At 39.5% G+C, this 24,643-nt stretch overlaps 5 protein-coding genes across 5 annotated transcripts; 2 read left to right on the top strand and 3 right to left on the bottom strand.

Moving 5' to 3' along the window:
- Positions 1–192: 192 nt before the first annotated feature.
- Positions 193–1,452, bottom strand: LOC141827300 (uncharacterized). The gene is made up of 5 exons (XM_074714514.1): positions 1,150–1,452; positions 786–968; positions 607–676; positions 430–501; positions 193–339 (listed from the first exon to the last, which is right to left on the bottom strand). The coding sequence occupies exons 1-5, from the start codon at positions 1,423–1,425 to the stop codon at positions 287–289; spliced, it is 654 nt and encodes a 217-aa protein (XP_074570615.1). The 5' UTR covers positions 1,426–1,452; the 3' UTR covers positions 193–286.
- Positions 1,453–2,404: 952 nt separating this feature from the next.
- Positions 2,405–5,872, top strand: LOC141826708 (3-ketoacyl-CoA thiolase 2, peroxisomal-like). Its single transcript, XM_074713989.1, has 14 exons — positions 2,405–2,537; positions 2,749–2,825; positions 3,337–3,421; positions 3,502–3,628; positions 3,714–3,812; positions 3,895–3,962; positions 4,054–4,161; positions 4,244–4,321; positions 4,412–4,544; positions 4,630–4,726; positions 4,906–5,029; positions 5,103–5,211; positions 5,432–5,515; positions 5,611–5,872. The coding sequence occupies exons 1-14, from the start codon at positions 2,457–2,459 to the stop codon at positions 5,718–5,720; spliced, it is 1,380 nt and encodes a 459-aa protein (XP_074570090.1). The 5' UTR covers positions 2,405–2,456; the 3' UTR covers positions 5,721–5,872.
- A 481-nt stretch (positions 5,873–6,353) lies between these two features.
- On the bottom strand, positions 6,354–10,342 carry LOC141828084 (uncharacterized). Its single transcript, XM_074715444.1, has 4 exons — positions 10,223–10,342; positions 9,955–10,134; positions 7,729–7,916; positions 6,354–6,753 (listed from the first exon to the last, which is right to left on the bottom strand). Exons 1-4 carry the CDS (start codon positions 10,327–10,329, stop codon positions 6,557–6,559), a joined length of 672 nt encoding a protein of 223 aa, XP_074571545.1. The 5' UTR covers positions 10,330–10,342; the 3' UTR covers positions 6,354–6,556.
- Positions 10,343–10,504: 162 nt separating this feature from the next.
- On the top strand, positions 10,505–14,720 carry LOC141828183 (RGS1-HXK1-interacting protein 1). The gene is made up of 9 exons (XM_074715560.1): positions 10,505–10,820; positions 10,910–10,976; positions 11,059–11,136; positions 12,003–12,055; positions 13,347–13,430; positions 13,778–13,830; positions 13,907–13,971; positions 14,051–14,109; positions 14,455–14,720. The coding sequence occupies exons 1-9, from the start codon at positions 10,527–10,529 to the stop codon at positions 14,542–14,544; spliced, it is 843 nt and encodes a 280-aa protein (XP_074571661.1). The 5' UTR covers positions 10,505–10,526; the 3' UTR covers positions 14,545–14,720.
- Positions 14,721–15,327: 607 nt separating this feature from the next.
- On the bottom strand, positions 15,328–17,570 carry LOC141827586 (uncharacterized). The gene is made up of 2 exons (XM_074714876.1): positions 16,950–17,570; positions 15,328–16,750 (listed from the first exon to the last, which is right to left on the bottom strand). The coding sequence occupies exons 1-2, from the start codon at positions 17,537–17,539 to the stop codon at positions 15,499–15,501; spliced, it is 1,842 nt and encodes a 613-aa protein (XP_074570977.1). The 5' UTR covers positions 17,540–17,570; the 3' UTR covers positions 15,328–15,498.
- Between the last annotated feature and the right edge of the window lie 7,073 nt (positions 17,571–24,643).

Below are 24,643 nucleotides of genomic sequence, written 5' to 3'. Positions count from 1 at the left end.
ACTTCTAAAAAAAGCCCTATATCAGGGATCCTCTAATCTGGACCTTCCGATGTTCAAGTCAGTCCAAGTCTAGACGAGGAGGGTAGTTCTATACCTACAAAAGATCAATCTCTTGGGCAAGTTCATGCTGAGGCATGGAGTGTCAATCAGTCATATATGTTATGTTGCTTATGCTTCGATAAAGGATCAGTGTTCTCACAAAACATGTATTATTGATTATATCGTTTATTTGTTAATATCATCTCAGTATATTTACAAGTACAAGTTGCAACTTGCAAGAGTCTAACTACTGCTCCATGGCCTCTAGGGCTTCCCATATGTCGGTTCGAGTCACGATTCCTGCGAATTTCGATCAAGTTATTCGTCGGCTAATTACCGTCATGATCATTCGAAGATCAACGGTATAATCTTATTGTTTTCAATTCTCACCTATGACTTTCCCTCCCTTGTTCACAACAGGTATCCTATGAATCTTCATCTTGAGCATTAAAGCTGCAGCATCTGCAAAGCAACAAGGTCATCTTGAACAATAGTTTTGCTATATATATATCTTTATCGTGCCGATAGATCGATCAATCGTATTCAGAATTATGCGAAAATGATTACCCATGACCGTTTTTTCGCTCGATAGAGTGATCGCGGGTGAAGACATGACTTCACCAACCGTTGTTCTTGCCTGATCCATCAGAATCACTAGTCAGTTATGTTGTAGTTGAGTGAAAGGCATGATACAAATGATACAAATAGTGGTTAGTAGTAGTAGTAGTGGTGGAGGTGGAACTAACCCCTTGTGAAGCTTTTGCTATGTCACTCTTCGAAATGACCCCGATGCATCTCAGTTGATCGTCGACGACCGGCAGCCCCGAGATCACATCGAAGTGATGGTTGACCTCATCTAGCTTCTGATCGGCCATCGTTGTCGATATCGTTTTCGACATGACTTCTCCTAGGAGCCAAGGTTGTTGCACCTACCAAAATTCAAATATCATATAAGCTTAAGAAAGATGCACACAACAAGGATCTCGATGTTTTAATCTCGTCCGTTCGATCCTAGATCGGACGGACGGACACCCCTTCTCAATTAAGGGACTTCATATGAAGTCCCTCTTCACTCTAAATCTGTTACATAACAAAATGGAGCAAGAATACCTTATCAACGGTAACGACTTGCGATTCGAGATAGGCACGAAGATCATCGAAGCTCAACAAAGAGAAGTTCTCGGTCCACTCGCCGGAGATGATACCTTCGGGGTACTCATCCAATTGTGGCCTATAATCCCTCGCGGAGAAGATACATGACTTGATGATCCTCGAGCATCTTCTATGTCTACCGACCTTCGAAGGAAGGTTGCCGCCTTTCGGAACGACCGAGGGAATCGGCCTCATGAGAAGGCCTCCTTGAACCATTGATCTACAGCAAGCCATTGCCAAATTCAGGCTGTGGAAGGAGTTTGTGAGAATGTGGCTATAAATAAGTGTATCGAAGAACAAGTCTAACACTCAACAATTGTGCTAGAAGACATTTTGAGGGGGGCCTCACTTCACAAGAAAATCCATCATCCACTGGAATTGGAATCACTAACCATGAACTGTGAACAGTCCGAATTCTTGTTTCGTCGCCAATGCGCCAATTGGCAAGCTTCGATTGGTTAGCGGAATTCCCGGAGGGGCCACAGGATAAGGTTTGGTGACTAAAACTTTGTGGATGACTCTGAGGGTTGTAGTCAAAACAATCGACAACTCTGGTGTTATCTTCTCCTAATTTATCCCCTCAAACCATTATCCATAATGTTTCATGTCCAAATAGACCTTGTCCGGTCCCAACAAAGGGTGCAAACAAATCGTTCAATTAAAAAATATTTAATTCATAATTAAAATTATGGAATTTAAGTCAAACTTTCATTTAATACTTTTATATATTATAATTGCTTATGATAATATTGATATTTTTGAAAAAAAATAAATATACCTAAATTAAATTTGAATTTCAAATCTATAAAAAGAGAGGCCTTAATGAAGAAAAACTGAGATTGTCCATTTATATAATTAATCTTCTTCTCATCCCATTTGATATTTCCACGTCACTGTTGACGTATCATGTAATGGATTTCTTTCGAACGCCCCCCTGAGAAAACAAAAATTAGAAACAACAACTCCGTATGAGCCACCTCGGATCTCCAGATCTGGATGCGGCCCATCGCACCGTCTGGTCTCCATCCATTATGAAATCAATCCAACGGCCGGATGCCTTCCCTTCTTAGTCGATCGACGGGTGGGTTGAGTTCCGTGTCAACGGTAGGTCTGAGGCCGTGAGGCCGTGCGCATAGATTCACTCTCGTGCGGTCATCTTGTGCATTTATAATGGCGTGGACGCGTCTTCTTTCTTTAGTATCTATCTTTTTGGGAAGACTGCGAGAGGATATCGAGTCAGGCGATCTGCATCGGATCGAGACGAGATGGAGAAGGCGATCAATCGGCAGCGCGTCCTGCTTCAGCACCTCCAGCCATCAACTGCTGCTTCTGCGCCTTTGATCTCGGTAATCGCCAACCCCTTCTTTCCCTCTTTCCCGATTAGTACTTGTAGCTTTCTTAGGATGTCATTTCCCCTATCTCATGGTTAATTTTGGCAGAAAGTCTTGTTTTCAGAATTTTCTTTGTTATTGGGATGGATTCCCCCTGGGAAATCGACGATCTTTTACGGTTCCGAGAGTTTGTTAACTCGCTCCCTTTTGACATTTTTGATGGCAGGCATCTGCTTGTGCTGCTGGGGATAGCGCTGCTTACCAGAGGACCTCTTGCTTTGGGGACGACGTTGTGATTGTCGCGTAAGTTGTTTTCATTATCACATCACTTAGATCTAGAGGAAATTTTTTTATGATCTTTTTAACTTGGATGCGCAATTCTCTATTTTGACATTTTTTTTTCTCATTTGAAAAAAAAATCTAATCTTCGATTCACTCCTTAACAAGAGCGGACTTGATCGTTCATTAAAGATGTCAATTTTATCATGAAAAGTAGGATAACTTAAGCATCACGTATTTTGATTTGGTTAAGATACTTCTAGCCCTTATGGTCGTGATTGTAATTCTTCCTTATCCAAAATTTTGATTATTCTTCTGATTAAGTTTGATGATACAATATGTTTGGTTTTGACATCAAACTATCACGGATTCTCTCTATTTTTTTCTCAAATTCTTCTCCATTTGCTCTTTGAGAACTTATTTACTGGATCTATTATTCCTTGGGCACATCGTTGCTAATTCTTTGCTATGGTTTGTTATCGTTCTATAAGCTTTGGTTCCTTTCTGATGTTTGTCAATCCGATCCCTTATGTAGTGCTTACCGAACTGCAATTTGTAAGTCCAAGCGAGGGGGTTTCAAGGATACATACCCTGAGGAGCTACTTTCTGCTGTTCTGAAGGTCTGTTTTTCCACAGATTTTTGTTTCATGGCATAGAGATCAAAGAATTGAAATAATGCTGGAAGCTTTCGCTATTTCAGGCGTTGTTGGATAAGACTAAGCTCAATCCAAATGAAGTGGGGGACATTGTGGTTGGTACTGTTCTGGCACCAGGCGCCCAAAGAGCCACTGAATGCAGGATGGCTGCATTCTATGCTGGTTTTCCTGGTAGTTGGACTTTTTTCAGATTGATTATCTGTAGCATCTATCGAAAGATGTTTTCACACTACATGTACATCTTTCCTCTCCACAGAAACTGTCCCAGTTAGAACTGTGAACAGGCAGTGCTCATCAGGGCTTCAGGCAGTTGCTGATGTTGCTGCTGCTATCAAAGCTGGATTCTATGATATTGGTAAAAATGTATTTTTGCTTGCTTGTCTTCTTTATGGCATTTTGAGCTTTTGCTGATCTTCTCTTGCTGTGCGCTGATACAGGAATAGGCGCTGGCTTAGAATCCATGACTGCAAATGCAATGGGTTGGGATGGTTCAGTAAATCCAAAAGTATGGTTCTGATAATACTGTCCTTTTTCTCTCATTAAATTGTGTTTTGTTTATTTTCTTCTTCCTAACGCATGTTGTCTGAGTGCTTTAGTTGAATGAGTTTAAACAAGCCCAAGATTGTCTGCTTCCCATGGGAATTACTTCGGAGAATGTTGCACAACGCTATGGGGTGACCAGGATAGAGCAAGACAAGGCTGCTGTGAGTCTATGGTCATTGTTTGCATTGAGTTTGTGATGCTGTTCTTGATCTTAGATTCATCCTTAGCTTATTCTACATTTAGGTTGAGTCTCATAAGAAAGCTGCTGCTGCTACTGCTGCTGGTAAATTTACAGAGGAAATTGTTCCAGTGACGACAAAGGTGGTTGATTTGAAATATTAAATGATTTAAATGTTCTGCTCTTATCTTATCTTTTGCTTCACGGTTTTGACGATGCTATCTGTACTAAAGATTGTAGACCCAAAAACTGGTGAGGAAAAGCAAGTGACCATTTCTGTCGATGATGGTATTCGGCCTGAGACATCTCTCTCTACTTTGGCAAAGCTAAAACCAGCATTTAGAAAGGATGGAAGTACAACTGCTGGTAGTCTTTCTTTTTGTTTTTTGTATTATAATCCTATATCGATTGATCCTTTGCCAACGATATCTGATGCTATACTTCATTGTAGGCAACTCAAGCCAAGTAAGCGATGGTGCTGGAGCTGTCCTCTTGATGAGGAGGGATGAAGCAATGCGGAGGGGACTTCCAATTATTGGTGTTTTCAGGTTGAATTTCCTGTACCCATTTAACGACTTCGACCATTATTCTAATAAATATGCTAGATCTAGCTTGAGATATTGTATAATGATTATTTTCATTATCTCATGTGGATTTGTTCCTGTGATTGAGTATCATATAGTTGCTGTTCTGTAATTAAAAATTTTTTGTATATGGTTTCTGTTAGGAGTTTTGCTGCAGTTGGAGTAGACCCTGCTGTGATGGGTATTGGTCCAGCAGTTGCAATTCCAGCAGCAGTAAAATCAGCTGGTCTTCAGATTGAGGATATCGACTTGTTTGAAATAAATGAGGTAATCCCTCGTGGACAATTTGTTTTGATGGTCTTCTTTCTAGTATATTACCTGAATTTTTTGTTTCACATAGGCTTTTGCATCACAATACACATATTGCTGCAAGAAACTGGAACTGGATCCAACAAAAGTGAATGTTAATGGAGGTGCTATTGCTCTTGGTCACCCCTTGGGCGCAACAGGTACTTGTCTCAACATTTGTCCCTGGTAGTAATCGCATAGCATTGGATGTAGCTAGAGAAATTTAACCGGTGTACCCATGTTTAGTTTTTGGAAATTTATCGGATGAATAACGATAATTCGAGCTTTGAAACTCTGGCACCAACACAAGATTCAAGTATCAAATTCTCATCAATAACATGAGCCCATAAGTACATGAGACTTGTGGTTTTGTCCTTGTAGGTGCCCGCTGTGTCAGCACACTCCTAAATGAAATGAAGCGGAGAGGCAAAGATTGCCGGTTCGGGATCGTCTCAATGTGCATAGGTCTCCCTCTATATTCCCTCATCCTCAGCTCTTCCTCTTGTTTAACCATTCGAAATGTTCTTGGTTTGAACAAGTTATCTCTATGGCGCTTACAGGTACCGGAATGGGTGCTGCCGCAGTCTTTGAACGAGGTGACACTGTGGATGAGCTTACCAATGTCAAGAGGATCCAGTCCAACAACTTGTTATCCAAGGATGCCAAGTAGAGCAACAGTTCTCCAATAAGCTCCAGTATCTGCCATTGTTTCTAATAATAAGGTTGTCATATGTGTTGCATTCGAGCAGATATCTCATAAAAGACACAAATGTTGATCATATGGAACAAACTTTATGACTGCGAAATTTGTGCATTACCGCAGTACAAGTTTTGCAAGCTTAGAATGTTCAATTGAATCTCCTAAACTGTTTTATACTATACATTAATCCTCAAATATTCTAAAAGAATTACGTAGCTATCTATGGATGTATCAAACAGCATCGAACAATATCTTACCATGATTTAACTTCCACTGTTACCAAAATATCGAACAAAGTGATGTCTAATGATCACATATTTCCAATACATAAGAAGTCATTCTATGTCGAGTATTTTAAACCATGAATTCGACTTTGGTTGGTACCAAAATATCCAACAAAGCGATATCAAACATCGACATACTTCGAATACACAAGGAGAAAAATAACAGAATTACTTGGTGAATGAGGCTGTAGCAGCATCTTATGCCACTAATGCATCAATAGTATTCTGGATGGTACGGGCCAGTATTTCGGACCATAAATTCAACTCTGATTGGTACCAAATTATCCGGCAAAGTGATATCGGGCAACCACATAGCACATAAGGAGAAAAACTACGATAATTCGAAAGAATTGAAGAGTCGATGATGCAGTAGCAGCATCTTATGACACTAATACATTACAGTCTACACCAAGAGCACTCTTATTAGCTACATGTGTATGAGACTGGCAGCATTTGTATGTAACCCTTTCACCATGTTAAGGTGAGAAGTGAGATCTAAACCGAGCAATACCCCCAAAAATCTCACTTCTCTGGTGTAGCAGAAGACTGCGGGAGTTTGCACTGAATACACTCAGACGTTGCATCGAGCGACAAGCAATCGCCTGTGACACTTACTCGTATTGTCTGCTGCTTCTCGTTGTTGGAAGGAACATGAAGGAGAGCCTCCAGGATCAGTATATCCCAGTCATGGTGCTTTAAGAATGAGAAGGTTGTGTCCTCTGCATCGCAAGGGGAAACCAATCAATAACCTTGTGATACGAAGAAAACATTGTTTAGGAAAAGAATAAAATCGCAAATGTTTTTTTCCTCCAATTTGGTCTTGACAATGATAGGACACCAGAAAACAGTAAGCACTCGAAAGGATTAGATATAATCGTCGATGAGTAACAAAGAAGAAAATAAGTCCAGATAAAAAATCTGAACTCATGTAAAGAAACCAAGTGTGATGTGTTACAATCTCTTTAGTTTACTTTTCACTTTTGGTTCTCACTTTGAAGTCGGCTAAAATAAAAAAATCTTTATTCTTCAAGAAGAAAAGTGAACCAAGCAGTCAACTTTGAACATAAGTCTAGTGACTTTGATCAATCAACTCATTTCGTTATATACAGCTAGTGAAAAAAGTATCTAAGCTACTTGAGCACATTTATAGGGCAAATATAGGCAAGCAAACCTAAGATAAAGCAAATTTGCAAGAATTTCAGAATAAACAGAGCATTATCAGCACAATGTTCAATAATAATCCTGCAGAGAGATGGATTATAAAAAATTCTAAAAAAGTCAGTAAGTTCCTCTTAGAGTATGGTTCAGTGCTTTGGCCTCTAGAAGAATGCAAAGAATTCAAACTTCCAAATCCTTATTTTCATAGAAAGTGACATATGGCAATTAAGGTGCAGAATGAGAGGATAATAGCAGGTTTTATATTTCTATTTCCTTGGAAAGTTTACAATTGTATCTGGGACAAGCACCAAGATTGAGAATTGTGCAGATTATGACTTGGTTTTCATAAAACAAAAAGTACTTTGTCAGAAGATCCTACAAAAAACACCATACATGAACACATGTTTAAACGAAAGGAATCAGTAGCAAAAGTGCCATTAAGCATCTTAAACATAGAGCAAATTGGCAAAAGATGCAAGAACAAGATAATATGTACAAAAAAATAATGAAGCAAACTGCTAAATGCAAGGTAAAACCTCCTTGACGAAGTGCCTTCAACTGAAAAATGCCAGTTCCATGAGGTCCAGAAACAGGAAATGTGGAAGACACTGACTGTCGCCTATAACCTACTGCAAGAGAAGCATCATACCATGGACCCCTTACAATTGGCAGCCCTAGCGACTCCACTATCTGTTGATTCTGGCTAGCTTTTTCAATTGCTTTACTGAATCAAATGAGAAGGAAGCTATAAGATTCTCATCATGCACCACAATATAGCTTACATAAATCTGCTTGACTAAAAGAAATATTAAACTACAATCAACTATGTGATCTTTGGGAAATTCTAATATGACTATGAGAAGCTATGAGAATAGTCCTTCATCAGACTGATCTCAATTAACATCTACTTTGCCTACATCAAGAGGAACATTAGGAAATGGGCAATTACCAGGCAAATAATGGGGTCAATCAATCAAGAAGTTAGAGATCTTCCCATCCAATGGTGGCTAATGGAAATAAAAGAATCATTTTTTATAGTTCCCTTCTCATAAAGCTTAAATGTTTGTTTCTTTCTAGTTTCTCAATAATTTCAATGAGTAATGGTAGAGATTATGATCATCTTACAGAACTCATTTTCTCAGTTCAAAGGTCAATTGACTCTTAATTAGTTGTGGAAACTTTGATGAAAGTAGTTGAATAAAAATTGATAAAGCTGACGCACTTTTTTCACTTTCTTAGTCATGTCCAATTCCCATCATGTGTTGAGGACAATTCATTCTGACGCAATGATGTAGAGTATGCTTGTCCATGTGGAGATTTAGATATCTTAGATTTATTTTTCAACAAGTAAATTGGTGAAGGTATCATTCATACGACAAAGAGCTCGATGAGATGAGCTTATGGAGTTTTGTGTGATTCTCATGTGCCCTTAAGCTAAAAGGAAATTTGAAACAAAAATATATACTAGGACCAACCATGCTTTGTGTTTGAATGTGCGTAATAAAAAACATGTATCAAAGATTAATTTAATGTATATAATAATGCTAAGATGAATGCAAGGAGTTATTATGCTAAAATAGTGTAACATATTGGCATTATCAAACAATAAGTTGTAGCTTTAATAGATGATTAAAGTAAGAAATATGTTGAGATTAATCAAGTTGAATTAATTAAAGATAAAGGCATCAAGGGTAAAGGAAGAAAAAAAATCTAATTGACTTAATAAAATGCTTGGGTATTACTAACAAGGTGGTCTTACATAGAGTTCAGTGATGGATAAAATCCATTTACACAGCTTCAAATAGATGTGACAGTTGGGCATCACTGTTGTATGTAGACATTACAACGTGTTCTATTCTTACTCACTCATGGAAATTTTTACACGACTTAATGTAGCAGAGAAGAGATAATATAAGCAATATTAGTATACAATTGAAATTCCAGGGGATTTGTAAAATTAGAAAGGGGAAAAGACATGCAGACAAGAGCCTATGAGCAAGAGTCTGTCCTTATTGATGCGTGTCTTTCTTGCTGCGTGTAAAATTAGAAACTGAATAAAATCTGTTCAAACAATTCTTGCTGCGTGTTTTTCTCATAATGATCTTTAGTCTGTCCTTATTAATTCTTCTGCAAAAGGTGGATCCGCCACCTTAGCGGTCCCACACGGTCGGCCCCACGACCATCTGTGAGGAGGTAAATCGAGAAAATGCAGTTGGTTACGACGCAGGAGGGTATTGCCTGGCTTCGCCAGGATTCGAACCCTTGCCCTCTTCTGCAAGTCTACTGCGTCGTAACCAACTCACCTATGCCCCGGGGGCATAGGTGAGTTGGTTACGACGCTGCGTCTGTCCTTATTAATTCTAAATAATAGGCAGATGAACACAGACCATCACCTAAATTGAGTAGGCCATTTAAATTGTTACAATTGTCCTAAATTGCTAATGAAGAATCAACTATCAATTTAATTCCTTATTATGACTCTGCCTAATCCGAAATTCAGAAGTCAATCGCACAACAGAACCTAAAACCCTAATCCTTGGAAATGCAGCTGCAGCTGTGCATAAGACAAACCATTAGGAGATGGGATTAAGGCTATCTTTCCACCTACTTTTATCGCAAGGTAGCAAATCTCTACTACAGTGCTATACCTAGTCCATCGGCATAGCGCAACCACATTAATCAACAAGAATAAATTTTGAGTTCTAAGAACAATTCACAGGCAAAAATCAGTAGGCGTAACAATGGTAGAAGTAAAATACCACCTGCTGCATCCATGGAAGATAGCTATATCGTTGATGGCACTGAGAAAAAACCCACCCGCAAGGCTAATCAACCCAACCTGGCACAGCTGCCGCCCCAAAGACCTCTTTTTTCTAGTCCCTGCACTGTTGCCGACGCCTGCCGCCTGTTCCGTAGCGGAGGAAGCGGAGGCCGAGGAAGAACTGCGAGACGAATCCCGATCACCCTATGCATCTACCGATGCAATCAAAACGACAGAATATTAGGGGATAGAGATGAGAGATCGCTTACAGGCGAGGCGAGATGACGATTCTCGAGAAGGAGGGAGAGGAGATAGCCGATCTGTTGAGATTGGAGAGGAAGGGAGCGAGAGACGCAGCCCCCCGGCGTAACATCATCGCTTCTCTGCTTGCGCCGGCGGCGTGGAAGGAAGCGAGTCCCGGCTCGCCGTTGTTATTAATGCGGTCGGATTCGATTGGGCCGATTCGAGCGAATTGGGCCGGGTCGAAATTGAAATTACCAAATTAAATTGGTCCGGCTCTTGATACTTGATGTCTATTTCGCTCTCGTCTTCGATTCCTGCTCCGTCACAATCATGGCGGCGATCGCCGACTCCGGCAACGGCTCCCACGACGGGTCGGCCGCGCCCGTCGAGGACAAGGGTGGTCCCGGCTCCGCGGCACCGTGGATCGAGCACGCCCTCCGCGGAGCGGAGGATCTCAAGCAAGCGGTTACCGCCGCCGCCGAGACAGCCTTCCAGGTCGCCGGATCCTCCACCGATGAGATCACCAAAACCGTCACCTCGTCCGCGGTCTCCGCCATGCAGTCCGCCGGATCGTCCCTGTCATGGGCTTTCTCGGCCTACTCGGAAACCCTCGACGTAGCCAAAGTAATTCGCGGCTTCTTAAACGAAAAAGGAAAGTTTTCCCCTTTCTTGTCTTCTTCAGTCTTACTTAATTTCTGGTGGATTCTATCAAGGACAAGATTCAAGTGGCGAGAGATCATTATGCTGCTACCGAAGAAATGGCAGTGGCGAAGATCAAAGGTGCTCTTTTTACCATTCTAATTTCCTTCTTTTTTTTCAATTGATTTGGCATGGATGAATATGTTGTTGGTGTTTATCGCAGAGGGTATCATTGAGGCTGCAACTCATCCGGCCATGTCTTGCGGAATTGCTGCAGGCTTGGGGCTTGTCCTACTCAAAAGTTAGTACTGATCTCTTCATATCAGAATGCATGTTCCTACTTGTTATATCGATTAAGAACTTTAAACAGTGAAACATGAAGTTTCATAACTGTGTATATGGGCAATGATGTGATGAACATTTTGTCCCTCTACTTCATTAATCTTATATTTACTGACTGACAACAATTGAGAACTACTTGTTATATTGATTGAGAACTTTAAATAGTGAAACATGAAGTTGCATTACTGTGTATTTGGGCAATGAGTGATCAACATTTTGTCCCTACTTCATGAATCTTAATTTACCGACTAACAACAATTGAGAAGTACTTGTTATATCGATTGAGAACTTTAAACAGTGAAACATGAAGTTGCCTAACTGTGTATATGGGTGGATGATGTGATGAACATTTTGTCCTTACTTCATGAATCTTATATTTACCGACTAATTACAATTGAGAAGTATTAACTATTTATGACAAACATATGGAGATAATCTCCACAGTAGATAACTGCTTCCTTCTAAGTAGACACTGCCTTAGTGTAAAGTGTTGTCTCATCGCTAATGAGATGTAAGATAATTTAACTTAATTACATTTTCAAATACACTACATACTAGTAAAAACTGAACACTTAATAAATTATACAGATATACCCTGTGAAGTCTTTTTATTTTCACATGCCAAATCTTCTTGCAGACTTTTTTCGTGGTAACAGCATGTTTTAGCAGTCATGGGTTATTATTCTTTACACTGTTATTCTAATACTAGGGAATCTGTATAACTAAGATGCTAACATTTTGGTTGGTCACTTTCTTTTTTGAACGTTTTCTTGTTTAATGTTATACCATCAATTACAAAATACTGACATTTCATCAAACTTATAGGACCTAGACGTTATCTGATCCGCAACACTAGGCGTATCTTTGTGAGTGAAGAGGTTGGAATTATTTAACTCTTGTTCTATTTTTCATATTCCTTTTAACTAAAAGTGCTATTATAATGTCTTGCGAGAAAGAAGTCTTTACTCGGCTTATTTTGTTTTGTTTTCTGCAACTATTGGAAAAAAAAAAATCACTGACTAGAAATTTCATACACAAAATCAAAGGAATCTAAGTTATATTACAATGTTCTATGAGAGAATTCTTTACTCAGCTTGACTTTGTTCTGTCTTCTGCAACTATTATAACAATGGCAACTGATTTCTCTATGTTCTTATAATGGACAAAATAATATAAACTGACGAGAAAATTTACATGCAATCAATGGAAACAGTGGAGACTCACCAACAGAACTGCCAAGTTTCCTAAGTTGTGTTATCTATATTTTAACAAGATCTCATGAAGTCTGATGATACTATCCATAAAGGAGAAATTGCTAAATTTGGAGGGCTTGCCTGGAATTACTTTTTCAAAATAATCACTGCAAGGTTGTATTTAGACCTTTAAAGAAGTTTGTCTTACCTTATCTGAGACAAAATAGCCAGTGAATGCTTTTTCTTTGCATATGGTTTCGAAGTTCTGTGGTATGAAGACATGGCACCATTTTTCTTCTGCTCCTCTTGTTATAAATTCATAGAGAAGTTTCGGGAATCAGGAGGAAGCATTGAAATTCACATATGTAACTGGTTAGCAATTGTCCTACTAATACACCTCATTTGGCATTTTATTTCTCTGCGTGTTACTTATAATGCATTCATCATCCCGTAGTGGCCTAAATGTCTAAATGTAGGATCCATATGGGCCTTAAATCTCTAGGATTCCTAAAAGCTACTGGTTGCAGAGGATCCTATATTCATTGGTTGGTGCTGAGAATATATATATAATTGTAATTGTTAGACAATAGACTAGGTCTTATTTCCATACATCTGATTGCCAATTCAGTTAACTAATGTCTTTCCACTTTTGTTGAGTTGAGGGGCAAAATGAAGAATGTGGCAACCACACGTTTCATATTCATACTTTATACAAAAGGTTTAGTCAATTCATATTCAGCTGCCATGTGGTCTAGTGTTAGAAACTAACATAATTCATACCTTTTACCGGCTTAATATCAAACATATCTTTAGCGTATTCATCTTGAATTCTAGAGGTTGTTCTTCACCTATCTGTAATTTGATTTGTGCAATGTGCAATAAGCAAAAGATAAAATTATCTGATGCACACAGCATGTAAGTTGTGTTTTTTTGTATGCTTTGGCCTGAAGTTCTAATGCTAAAATTATTCTTTTAGTCTTTGCTATCTAGCGCTGAGGCGAAAGTTAAGGAGTTGCAACAATCCGTGAATATGGTTACAAATGAAAGTAAGAAGTTGGAGGTAATTTCCGTCTCATTTCTAATGTGGTACCTGAATGTCTCTGAAAAATATGATGTGTTTCATTCTGGCTGACATGTACGATTTCTCTTCAATTCCTTATCCAGAAAATCTTCTGAATATTAGCTATTTCTGTTTTGTACAATTTGTTGTTCTTTTAAACATCTATATGCCACAATTCAAGTGTCTTCAAATTCTAGATCATCCATCTGGTCTACACATGGAAGCCATTGAACTCATCTTTTCTTGCTATTGATTTTAAAATGGAGTTGCCTTTGAGTATGATTCATATTTGTTGATTTATCTTTAAATTAGCAAATCAGAGTATTTATGATAACATTCTCGTACAGGATAGAGCTACACGAGCCTTAGACGATATCAAAAGAGGGCAGGGGATGCTTATGTCAGCCTACTTGCATTCTTTGTTGTTTTCATTTCGCTTACTTTTTCTCGTTAGTTACTCGATACTTTTACCGCAGGGAAGAAGGACGACAAATCCAGAGGCAACTAAATGCTACGAATCATGTTGAAAAAGAACTTATGTGTAAGTTAACCTCGTGTAAGTTATCTAGCAAGCTCATACTTGTGCATGCTTTGATGAAGATGCCTTGATATTTTTCCAGCCCTGAAAGACAGCCTAATTGATCTTCCAAAGGCAGATGCTTCTCGATACCGTTCGGAGGTTCGTATTTGGACAATCTCATCTTTCTTTCATTACATTCTTCTTGAATTTTATGCCAATTGTCATTTTCTTTGAAAATATTAATGAAGCATGATACACATTTCAAAATTCTTGAAGCATAATGCCAACTTCCTTGACATCTTACATGAAAACTTTCAGAGATTCAAACAAGTGCATGAACTAGGACACTGAGTCAATTTGGTTTAGTGTAAAATTAGTCCGATATTTCTTTCATATATCTATGTATATATTAGATAAAATTTATTTAAATATAAATGAAAATATTGTAGATATTTTTGTAACATCTAATTATGAAAAATTTGCTTGTTTCCTAAATATGAGTAGGTTTCTGCCATAGCTTCTCAAATCAAGGAAGAAAGGAAATCTCTGCATGGTGCCCTCTCAAGGATCATCAATCATGGAATTCCATTGTGATCATCTTCTCTCATTTCCAACTTTATTGAATTGCTTGTGATTTCCTACTCAAGTTTCCAAGCAGAGGTTTAAGTTTATGCTTTAGAACCCTAGCAAGAAATAATGGCAATCTTTTTCTCAAACAATGCCATCAGTCACCATTCTTCATAATCTGAAACTTTGTTTTCTCTTTTGAATCTTTCTCTTTTCCATGTGTGTTCGTTCTGGAGGACGGAAATAAAAATTTTGAAAAGATTTTCATTTTCGATGAATTATTTTTCATTTTCCAATTTACTGAATGGGTGGATAGATTATTTTTTCCCATTTTGAATTCCTTTCCTTCGCGTAAACAGAGGGTTAGGGCTAATTAATCAGATTAGTGCCAAATCTAATACTCCTTAATAATATGTATAAATTATATTTCAAATTTATCTGAAATAAAAAAAAATCTCCCCCAACACAGCACCATCATAATCCTTCTCTACATGATACAAATCTCAAATAAAAAAATCTCATGCAAACCTATAGAATTAAGAAACTATCCTCTACTACTCCATATTAATTAATTGATTAATTAGTTTAAACCCGATGACCCATTATCCATCCCACAACTAATAAGAGGATTAAAATTTAAATCTTAAAAATCGATTTCTAAATGTGTGCAAGTTGTTGTGTTCAGAGTTAGAAAAAAAATTATTTATTTTAAAATTAATCAGACAAAATGTGAACATCTGAATTATAAAATGAGCATTACTCCATCGTTAGGCACACATTTACAGAAACTCCATATTAATTTTTAAGAAATAAACGTGATTATATATAAATATAGTAAAGTACATTAGGATGATAAGTGATCACTATACCTACAGTGATTATTATTAATTTCTTATAATTTATTATAACAACCTACTAAAACATGTTATTATAGTGCTAATTAAAAAGCATAGCAAGCTTAGAGAAAGAGAAGAGGAAGATTTACCATTGCATTGGGTTTCCGTGGCTCTCTTCTTCTTCCTCTTCTTCTTCACTTCGCTGCTCCTCGTCGTCCTCCTCGCCGGGAGTCAACCGACTACTCTCGCCGACCGCCGGCGGGATTACAGTGGGAATCGTATTCGGGCTGTGGAGCGGAGAATTCAAGTGGGCTGACGGAGCTGGATTCTTGGTCTTGGAGTAGAGCTGGTCGAGTTGGTGGAAGTAGGGGCAGGTTTTGGACTGCTCCGGCGGCTTCCTCCCCTTCTCCTTCGCCTTCCGGAAATACTTGTTGATGTTTTCCCACTTCTCCTTGCACCGCTTCGCGCTCCGCCGGTAGCCCATCGTCGCCATGGCTGAGCTCACCTGCTCCCACAGGGGGCCCTTCAGCCCTGGTTCATGGAACCGGCCCTCCAGCCGCAACCGCACTCCGATCAACTCCTGCACCTCCGCCTTCGGCCATCGGCGCGTGTTCAGCGTCGGGGGCTCTTCGCTGCCGTCGCCGGCATTGTTGAAAGCATCAGGACTAGGCTTTTGGATTTTGTGCAATTCCTCTGCGGTGGAGAGTTGGGGGGGAATGGATGGGAGGCGGAGGTGCTGGCCGGTCATCTTCTCGATGAAGGAGACGATGGCGGCCTCGCGGGAGGTGGAAAGGGCACGCTCGTGGGCTCGCGCCGCCTCCTCGCGGCTGGAGTTGGCGGCGTTTTGCTTCCGCCAGGCTTGCTCGTGGCCGGCGAGCTCCTGCTCCCGCTGCTCCATCAACTCCAGGAACTTCCGGTGGAGGCCCTCTTGGTGATCCATCAGCTGCTTGACCAGGCGCTGGAAGAAGGCCGCCATCGCATTCAGCTGCCGCAGCCGCCGCTTCCTCCTCCTCCTCCTCCTCCTGCTCCGCTCCTCGGAGGGCGAATTCTTCACCGTTTCGGTTGGCTCCTCTCCGGCCGACGTCTCCGACACTCCACCGACGGCAGCGTCCTGCGGCGGCGTGACGGCCGCGGCATGTAAGACAGGGTGGGTCATCTCCTCGCCGGTAAGGGCAGAGCCGGAGCCAGTTTGGCCGACGTTCACACTGCCGCCGGGCTTGTAGATGGCCTCCAGTTCACTGAAGATCTTGTAATTGCTGCCGCCGGCGACCTCCCCGCGCTCGGAATCCACAATATCTTTGCTCTTCTTGGAGAAATTGCTGCTGCTTCCGGTCTCCGCCTCCTCATCCTTCCGCCTCTTGTTGTTCCTGTCGATGTAGTCGATGTCGAGCGGCCTCCTGCAAAAGCGGATCTTTTTTCTCTTATTAAATTTCTTCCAAATCATTTCAATATTGTCTTTTTAGCCGTTCTTTTCATCTACTTTTCTATTTTTCGCGATCAAAATTCAACTCCTAGGAATCATCAGCTGCAAATTTTCTTGTGGGCAAATCTACAAACACATGGTGGGCATCGTAGGCATAGTGAATAAACAATCACCAAGGAAGTTCTTCAATGCCGGAATCGTCCTCTCTCTGCCAGTGATGCAGGCGGCTCTCCGATACATCGTCGCCTCGCAACATGCCGCCGCCGTCGTCATCAATCCTCTCGCAGCTTCCGCCGTCGACGGCGAGCTTAAAGCTCATCGCGGAGGCGAGGAAGCGCGGAGTGCCGCCGCTGGCGGCCGAGTTGTCGGGGCAGGAGTCTTGATCCATGGCCGCGCCACCGAGGTGGTGCGACGGGATGAACCTCCGTGTCTCAGGGAGGTACTGCTGCTGAGTGGGCTGGGGCGGGGGAGGAGAGGGAGGTGGATGGAAGAGGTGGAAGTACTGGTGGTGGTGGTGAGGAGGAGGAGGAGGAGGAGGCGGGGGCTGGTGGAGGAGCTGTTGGGTGGTGGGGATGGGCTGGAAGTGGGAGAAGGGCGGCGGCATCTGCGGCGGTTGGTACTTGAAAGGGTGGTGCGTGAGGGCGGCGTCGGCGGCGGGTGTGGCCGCAGAGGCGGAGGAGGAAGAGATGGCGAAGAGGGAGGAGTTGTCGACCATGAATTGCTGGATCTCGGAGACTCCTCCATAACCACCGCCGGATTGCATCTCCTTCTTCTTTCTTCTTCTTCTTCTGCTTCTTCTTCTTCTTCGCCGGGAGGTGATAGAACAATAAGACGGTGGCAGATCGAAACAAAAGGGATAAACAACTGTAGGGGAGTGACGTCGGTACGGAGAAGCAAATGCCGCGCACGTTCCCAGCACGCGCACCGGAAAAGGGTGGAATGGTCATTTCATGGTTCCATGAGGGTCCCAGAGAAAACCGATCTGGTTCAGAACAGGTTGGGGATAAATTCGAGTTAATTCTATTTTGGATTAGTTCATCATCACCCAATGACCAGCGAACTGAATCCAGATAGTTCCAACTAAAAATCATAATTTTAAATTTATATAATCAAACTGTTAGGATAATACAGTTTAAGTATGGAGATGTATAATAACAACTAGTTCGTAAGAAAAATATCTTTCTGTCCAATTTTAAATGGATTAAATTTTAAAAATAGATTAATAATTCATCATTCACGTAATTCTGTAGTAAATAATATCATTCAAATAATTTTACATCTAAGTAAACAATAAACAACATCTTAACTCTTATACAATTTACCCATTGTTTATCCTCCTAAGCATTTAAACTAAAATATAAAAGAGGAGAGAGAGGATCTAACGATTTCAAAAAAATTTGGAAAACAATTTTTTTGTAAAAAAAAAAGATAATATAATTGCTGAATATGAATGGAATCATAGATGCAATGGCATGACAGGCAGAGACGAGATGCTAGTCAAGTAAAAATGTGGACCCGGTTGAACCTGTAGTAACTAGTAAGTAGAGGAGCAAACAGATGATGCTTCTATTACAAGCATACCATGGATACACTGTTTGAGTTTTTTGTTTTAAATAATTCAGGTGTTTGAATTTCACTCAATTAATCTTAAAAAATAAATAATTTATCCTTTGGTTTCCTAAATCTATTATTTATGCACGTTCAAAAATAAATCTTCAGAATATTTATCTCATTTAAAATTAAATTTTAATTTTTTATAATATAATTCTATGATACAGAGTGCAATCTTACTCTGTTAATAAGTTAATCAAAGTAAATATATAGTAGGATTATAAATAAATTTGATATTCAATCTAATAAAAATTTATTTATATTCATTCAATATACTAATAGAACAACTCATTAAACTAAATGAAAAATAAACTTGAACAACTCATTAAACTAAATAAATAATTTTGAAATACATATTCAACTCATTAATATTTATGAATAATATTTATAAAAAATATTCATAAATCATATTTATCAATAAATTTTTTTATCAATATACTAAAAAACTTTTAAAAGAACAAATAAATTTATTTTATCAAACTCAATAATCAATCAAATAAATTTAAAAAATAAAAATTTTAAATAATCAAATAAACTTAATTAAAAATTAAATAACATCTAAATAAATCAAACTCAAGTCAAATTTAATTTAAAAAGTTAATAAAAAAATCAAATTAAATTTGAATAATTATTTAATGAGATAGATCATTTTAAACTCATTTAATCATCTTATCAAATAAATTTAAATACTATAAAATATAAAATTTAATTCGATTTAACTCATACCATTTTAATTACAAGGGAAGGTAACAAACTCTAACGGACAAAATAACATTTTAAAAAACTATAAAAAAAAACAGCTTCAGAACTAACGCTGATATAAAATTGTGAAAGATTGACACGGCAGCGTCGATTAACTCAGAGATGGACAGTTTCGACGGGTCCTTAACGCGTGTAGCTGCATCAAAATAACACGCGTCCGCGCAATAGGAAGCTATCGTAACACTCTATTCTTTTAATATATAGAGAGTATTATCATATTGTGATGTAGGACCGGATTGTGATTTGATAGGATTTTAAAAAGTGATTTGAGTAAGGCCACGTGTCATCAGGATTTGTTGGCCACGAGGAAGCAGAAGGCAAGGGAATGCATAGGATGTTGAAGGTGGCACTGCCTTTCGATTCCTAAAGAAATAGTTCGACTTACACGTTGGTGGAGAGCAATGGGTGAGAAACTATTTACAAATAGGGTTTTGGAAAGATACGTCATGTGATGCGATGAAAATCTACCACCACTACACAAATTAATAACTATGCTTCTTTGCCCCCGGGCGACGGTGCAGCCGTCAGGTAGAGTGAAACTATTAGAAGTAAGATGAAACTTTTCATTCAAAAATCAAAATGCATGGAGTAAAACAAAATATAGGACATAATTTTATTCTAATTGATTATAAATATTAGTTTTAAGATATGATCGCAGATTGTTTTCAATCAAATAAAAATTGTGGGACCCATATATGCTTTTCTCATCGACAGAGAAAGTTTGAAAGACGATTTGTTGTCCTTCATCTGATTAAAATAGCAAAAACAAATCACTTCCAGCAGGAATCACTTCTCTTCGTTGCTGTTCCAATGAAATCACGAAACCTCCATTGAAGGTCATCTAACCCTAATTAAGGCTGCATGCATTCATATGTTTTGCATTGTCATGCGGGCCACAGCCATTCAGATGCTCACCTCATCTTTGCCCTTGGAATTGCAGCATGCGATGCAGAATTGTAGATGCCCCCAACTGGGGCAGGCATCTGTGCATGCTCGCAGACCAATTTCCTAGACCTCACACTGCTTGCAAGAAACTTTGGTGGGGTTTCTGGTTTAGCTAGGGTTTTGTTGGTCTTTGGTAATGGAGTATAGAGAATAATTCGAATCCTTACTTGTTTGAAAGTACAGATTATGCCCTTTGAAGAATGATTGTCATTTGGTGTTGCTCTTGCTAGAAGAGAGACACTCCCAAGTTCATGAAATTCATTTTTGAATGAATCATTCTTGACTACACATTCAGTTATTACACAGAGAATTACTAATTACTCAACAAACAGCACGAGACCAAATTTCGTTCTAATCTCTATGATGCCCACAAACCTTTTCTGGATCCATTGACCGTCTAGGGCAACCTCCATCAAGCAAACATCTCGATCAACATCTCTCAACCAAAGAACATCAAGTGCAGGGGTCGTAATTGCTTAGGCTTCTTCTCTTTGGCAAATTTATCAAATATCATGCCAGCATCTTACTTTTAAGAAGTGATGAGAAAAATTGAAAAGGCTGCCTAGAAGGCCCTTAGCAAAAATGGACCATCATCCTGATTACCTCAATGATTGAACTATCTTAATCAAACATCTTATCTACATATCCAATATGTTGTCAGTACTCTTTTCTTTGTTCAAAACAGAAACTAACTTCTTCCATTAAAGGCAGTAGGCAAGGCAATGGGCAAAGGTAATATTATAATTCGAATGATAATTTATCACACTCGTAACACTCAAAATCACGAGGGAAACCCCTTTCTCGATCGAAGAAGAATCCCAATAATACATCACATCAAAGATAAGCTAAATACCAAATACTAAAACTTTATCTTCCTATTCATTGAACTTGCAAATTCTTGGCGACCAAAACCTTAGCACTAGCATCAAGTGAATTTTGTGGAAAATGCACAAAATAATCCTAACTTTGGCCCTGTTTACTCGAAACGAATTTTGTGGAAATGCAGAAGTTTCGAGGTCACTTTCCTTCATTTACTCATGTGGAAAATACAACCAAAAGATCTTATGGCCTTTTCTGCAGAATCAAAAAAGACTCATTTGATTTCCACACAAAAGAGGACAGTGGATTCCCACCCCCAAGGAGAATGACTAAATAATCCTCTCCATCTCAACATGCAGCAGGTGAACGAAGATTGTTGATGTCCTCCTAGAGCTCGTCTCGAACAGTGCCGACGGTGATAGGCGGAGCTTGTCCTGAACAAATCGAGCAAGCGTGCCTAGATGCAGCTACAAGGCTGTCGCCTAATTCAGGATTTACAATGAAGAAAGTTGTCCGGCAGTCCGGAAGCTCCGCCAAAGGCAACCTGGCAGCTCTCGGGGAAGGCAGCTTGGAAACTCTATCAAAGAAAGCCCAGAAGCCCTCGTAACCATGAGCCAGATTTCCTTCCGAAGGAGACTTATCTCTGCATCGCAGCAGAGAATATTTTAGACGAAGGCAGCTTGTTGCCGTCGTGATCCCGCCAACGTTCTCCAGCTAGGGCAAAATCGAAAGTGGGCCGGGAGAGGAAGACGAGGATAGTCTGGTAAATTTCTACTTTCCTATTTCTTTCTTCCTTTTTCTTTACCAAATTATCAACTTTCTTCCCTTTTCTTTCCACTTCCTCTTCCTCTCTCTTGCTTTCCCTCCCTTTTCAGACCAGAATCTGGCATCAACTTTGGTTATCTGATGTGTTGTTTATTCATTAGGTTCGTAACGAGTTCAATAACTAATCTAATCTCTTCGTTCCAAAGCTACTAACTACAATCAAAGAAATATTTAACAAACAAGGTTCAGTACAAGCTTCTTTCATGGGGTACTGCAATTGTTGGCATTCGCTAAGCTTTCTGTTGAACCCCTCCAGGCATGTTCAGAGCTCGAAATGCCACAAAATTTATCAAAAAGGTGGCAGAGTAGCTCTTCTATGTAATTCGACGCTACCTAAACCGCTCCCTTCTACGGTCGTCCTACGTAGTCTGAATCCCACCTTAGCTACTCTTCTAAGGAGGAAGAAGGCGCATACTTGGAGCAAAGCAGTAAGTAAGACTCAATTATTACAAACACAAGACTGCAATAGTGGAGAGACGATAAAACAACAAGGTGGGGCACATTGAGCTGGCTGGCTAGCTAATTATATGTACTATTGTCCACTATCCATGGATTAACCAGCAGACGCTTCCATATCTCCTCTCATTTTGTTTCCAATGGTCATTAGTGCTTTGCAACATAATCGCGCCGACTGAATAAATAAAATTGAAATACTAATGATATGTTAAACTGAGCTGCTGTTCCTTCCCAGATTAATTAAACATTTAGAAAGAAAACCTCTCTCTTAACATACACTAATACAGGTAGAATTTGAACCTTATACCTCGTAAGCTCATTCTATTCCAAATTGTCTAGTCATTTAAACAAGCGAAAACTCTTTGAGTATAAAAACACAATATATCATCAAGCTTATCCATACGAGACTAAAAGGCATTGCGCATTCTAATTTTAACATTTACAAACATACAGAAATAGTTATTTTTAGGATTAATAGAGTAGCGAAAATGCATTGAGAAGAAAATGATTCTGGAACAATCTAAATTATAGGTTCGTAACTATGTTTGTGAACCAAAGGAATAATTATTTCGACAAACTGCGTCAAAGAATAGTAACTATGTTTGTGAACCAAACATGGTATTATAAAATAACACAACCCCAATTAAGAATTAGCCAAATAATCAACGAATCTATTTTCATTCTAGCTTAATACTTTTGAAGGAATTCGTGGAACTAATTGCTTTTTTTTTAAATGAAAGAAAAAGATAATGTCGAGTTCAATTGAATGATATCCTCCAAATTTTAAAACACTAGGCAGCAGTGAGTCACATGGAGGTTTCGAACGATCGCAGCGGCAAATCCTGCACCTGCACACCTTTTTATTCGTCTGAAGGCTTGCCTGGGCCCGGTAGTTGACGTGGAGCGGCAGCCGACAGGGCTAGAATAGTGGTGAACCGCCGGATAACTACGAGGCGAGAGCAACTGGGACCGCCCGCTGCCGTCCCGTTGCTGTCACACCACGGTGGCGATCGAGGGCGACGTACAATGCTCCACATCGCTAACCGATGCTCGCATTCATTTCCACACCATTAATTCCAAACCAGACTCGCCTCTAACTGCTTTCGCACTCACATGCATGCATTTGCATGCCTCCTTTTTCTTTATTATACTTTGCTTTGGCCATGGAGTGGACTTGAGGTACTAACTGGTAGGGGACCACTGTCTCTTCTGCTCGACCAGGACACATTAATTGCGTTGCCCACATTACATTAATTGATGTGGAAAACGACCCGGATAGTTCAGTGCAATTTGCTCAAGGCGGGGAAGCAGAAATGCATCCCTCTAAGCATACTAAATTCGTCTTAGTGGGAGACTACATATGTAGAATATGATTTATTATGAGTTGGTCTCAGATTTAACATCATGTTGACAGATTTAATTAGCAGAGACCAAATTATAATTTTGATCTAAAGAGTTTTGGTTGTCTCTAGCCCATTCTGGCTTGCTAATCTTCCAACTAGTTTATTATAGAGAGGAAAGAGACCTGCTTCCTACTTTGCTTGTTTGAGGAGCGTATACAATGAAGGATATATAACAATCTATTGATGGCTAACTAGTATAATTGTTTCGTCATTATAGATGGTGCAAAATCAATTTGTGCTCTAGTCTAGCCAAAGACATCCCCCTTCTAGCTGATTTTACTAAATATTTTCTAAAAAAATTAAGAGCAATAGAATTTACTGATATTTTAAATGTTTAAAAATATAATAGTGGTAAAAAAACAATATATTTGTGGTAAATATATAGAAAGATTATGGTTCAGATCTGGTGTGTGAGTCATGCTCAGACCCGTGCGCAAAGCACTGAACGGACTAATTTCGTGTTGGACAGTAAATATGGACCAGGAAGCTCAGCCCAGCAAGAGACTATGAGACTCCATGGACAGTTCAGAACTGGTCAATGCCGAGGCAACCCATGGCATGGTGGATTGAGCTAGAAAGTAGGTGGCCTAGTTCCGGAAATTCTAACAGCTATCAAAAGAATCGAGGCACCAAAGTTTGCAGGATATAACGTGGGTGGAGGATGGGCTTATATTACAATTTGGCCCAACGCAAAGGATCCAAAATTGAACTAGGAACTCGAGATAAAAAGCACCACAGCAAGAGACCCTCGTTATACTCAAACAGTAGGAAAGCAAATGAACAATTCATACGAGAAAGGAGCTATGGAAGCTAACTACAAGCAGTAGTAAATGAAATATTAAAGAATTGGAAATAAAACGCCACTTACATGGTCCTGAATGCTGTTGTCTGCTCTCCACTAGCCCTTGCTCATTTTTCTTGCATCTTTATGGAGCTGCTGCATTCATTTAATCCAAGGCGTAATCACCACAATGAGAACTCAAAAGGATATGAAAACTTTAGTTACCATCAAATGTAATCGAAGGATATGAAAACTTCAGTTACCA

This window comes from Curcuma longa, chromosome 4 (genome assembly GCF_044706935.1).
Source record: "Curcuma longa cultivar G26 ecotype Majalengka, Jawa Barat chromosome 4, ITB_CL_G26_1.1, whole genome shotgun sequence".
Taxonomy (NCBI): domain Eukaryota; kingdom Viridiplantae; phylum Streptophyta; class Magnoliopsida; order Zingiberales; family Zingiberaceae; genus Curcuma; species Curcuma longa.
Note: the sequence above shows the minus strand (reverse complement) of the source record. Positions and strands in the feature narration are given on the sequence as shown.

Excerpts from the sequence above, each read along its gene's own strand:
- LOC141827300 (XM_074714514.1), bottom strand. The coding sequence starts at position 1,425 with ATGGCTTGCTGTAGATCAATGGTTCAAGGAGGCCTTCTCATGAGGCCG. Across the intron at positions 969-1,149 it reads AAGTCGTTACCGTTGATAAG|GTGCAACAACCTTGGCTCCT; the intron begins GTATTCTTGCTC and ends GAATTTTGGTAG. Across the intron at positions 502-606 it reads GAGCGAAAAAACGGTCATGG|ATGCTGCAGCTTTAATGCTC; the intron begins GTAATCATTTTC and ends GTTGCTTTGCAG.
- LOC141826708 (XM_074713989.1), top strand. The coding sequence starts at position 2,457 with ATGGAGAAGGCGATCAATCGGCAGCGCGTCCTGCTTCAGCACCTCCAG. Across the intron at positions 4,322-4,411 it reads TTGTTCCAGTGACGACAAAG|ATTGTAGACCCAAAAACTGG; the intron begins GTGGTTGATTTG and ends TCTGTACTAAAG. Across the intron at positions 4,545-4,629 it reads GGATGGAAGTACAACTGCTG|GCAACTCAAGCCAAGTAAGC; the intron begins GTAGTCTTTCTT and ends ACTTCATTGTAG.
- LOC141828084 (XM_074715444.1), bottom strand. The coding sequence starts at position 10,329 with ATGATGTTACGCCGGGGGGCTGCGTCTCTCGCTCCCTTCCTCTCCAAT. Across the intron at positions 10,135-10,222 it reads ATCGTCATCTCGCCTCGCCT|TTCTTCCTCGGCCTCCGCTT; the intron begins GTAAGCGATCTC and ends TTCGTCTCGCAG. Across the intron at positions 6,754-7,728 it reads GAAGGCACTTCGTCAAGGAG|AGGACACAACCTTCTCATTC; the intron begins GTTTTACCTTGC and ends CTTGCGATGCAG.
- LOC141828183 (XM_074715560.1), top strand. The coding sequence starts at position 10,527 with ATGGCGGCGATCGCCGACTCCGGCAACGGCTCCCACGACGGGTCGGCC. Across the intron at positions 10,821-10,909 it reads AAACCCTCGACGTAGCCAAA|GACAAGATTCAAGTGGCGAG; the intron begins GTAATTCGCGGC and ends GATTCTATCAAG. Across the intron at positions 11,137-12,002 it reads GGGGCTTGTCCTACTCAAAA|GACCTAGACGTTATCTGATC; the intron begins GTTAGTACTGAT and ends TCAAACTTATAG.
- LOC141827586 (XM_074714876.1), bottom strand. The coding sequence starts at position 17,539 with ATGCAATCCGGCGGTGGTTATGGAGGAGTCTCCGAGATCCAGCAATTC. Across the intron at positions 16,751-16,949 it reads GGCATTGAAGAACTTCCTTG|GAGGCCGCTCGACATCGACT; the intron begins GTGATTGTTTAT and ends CCGCTTTTGCAG.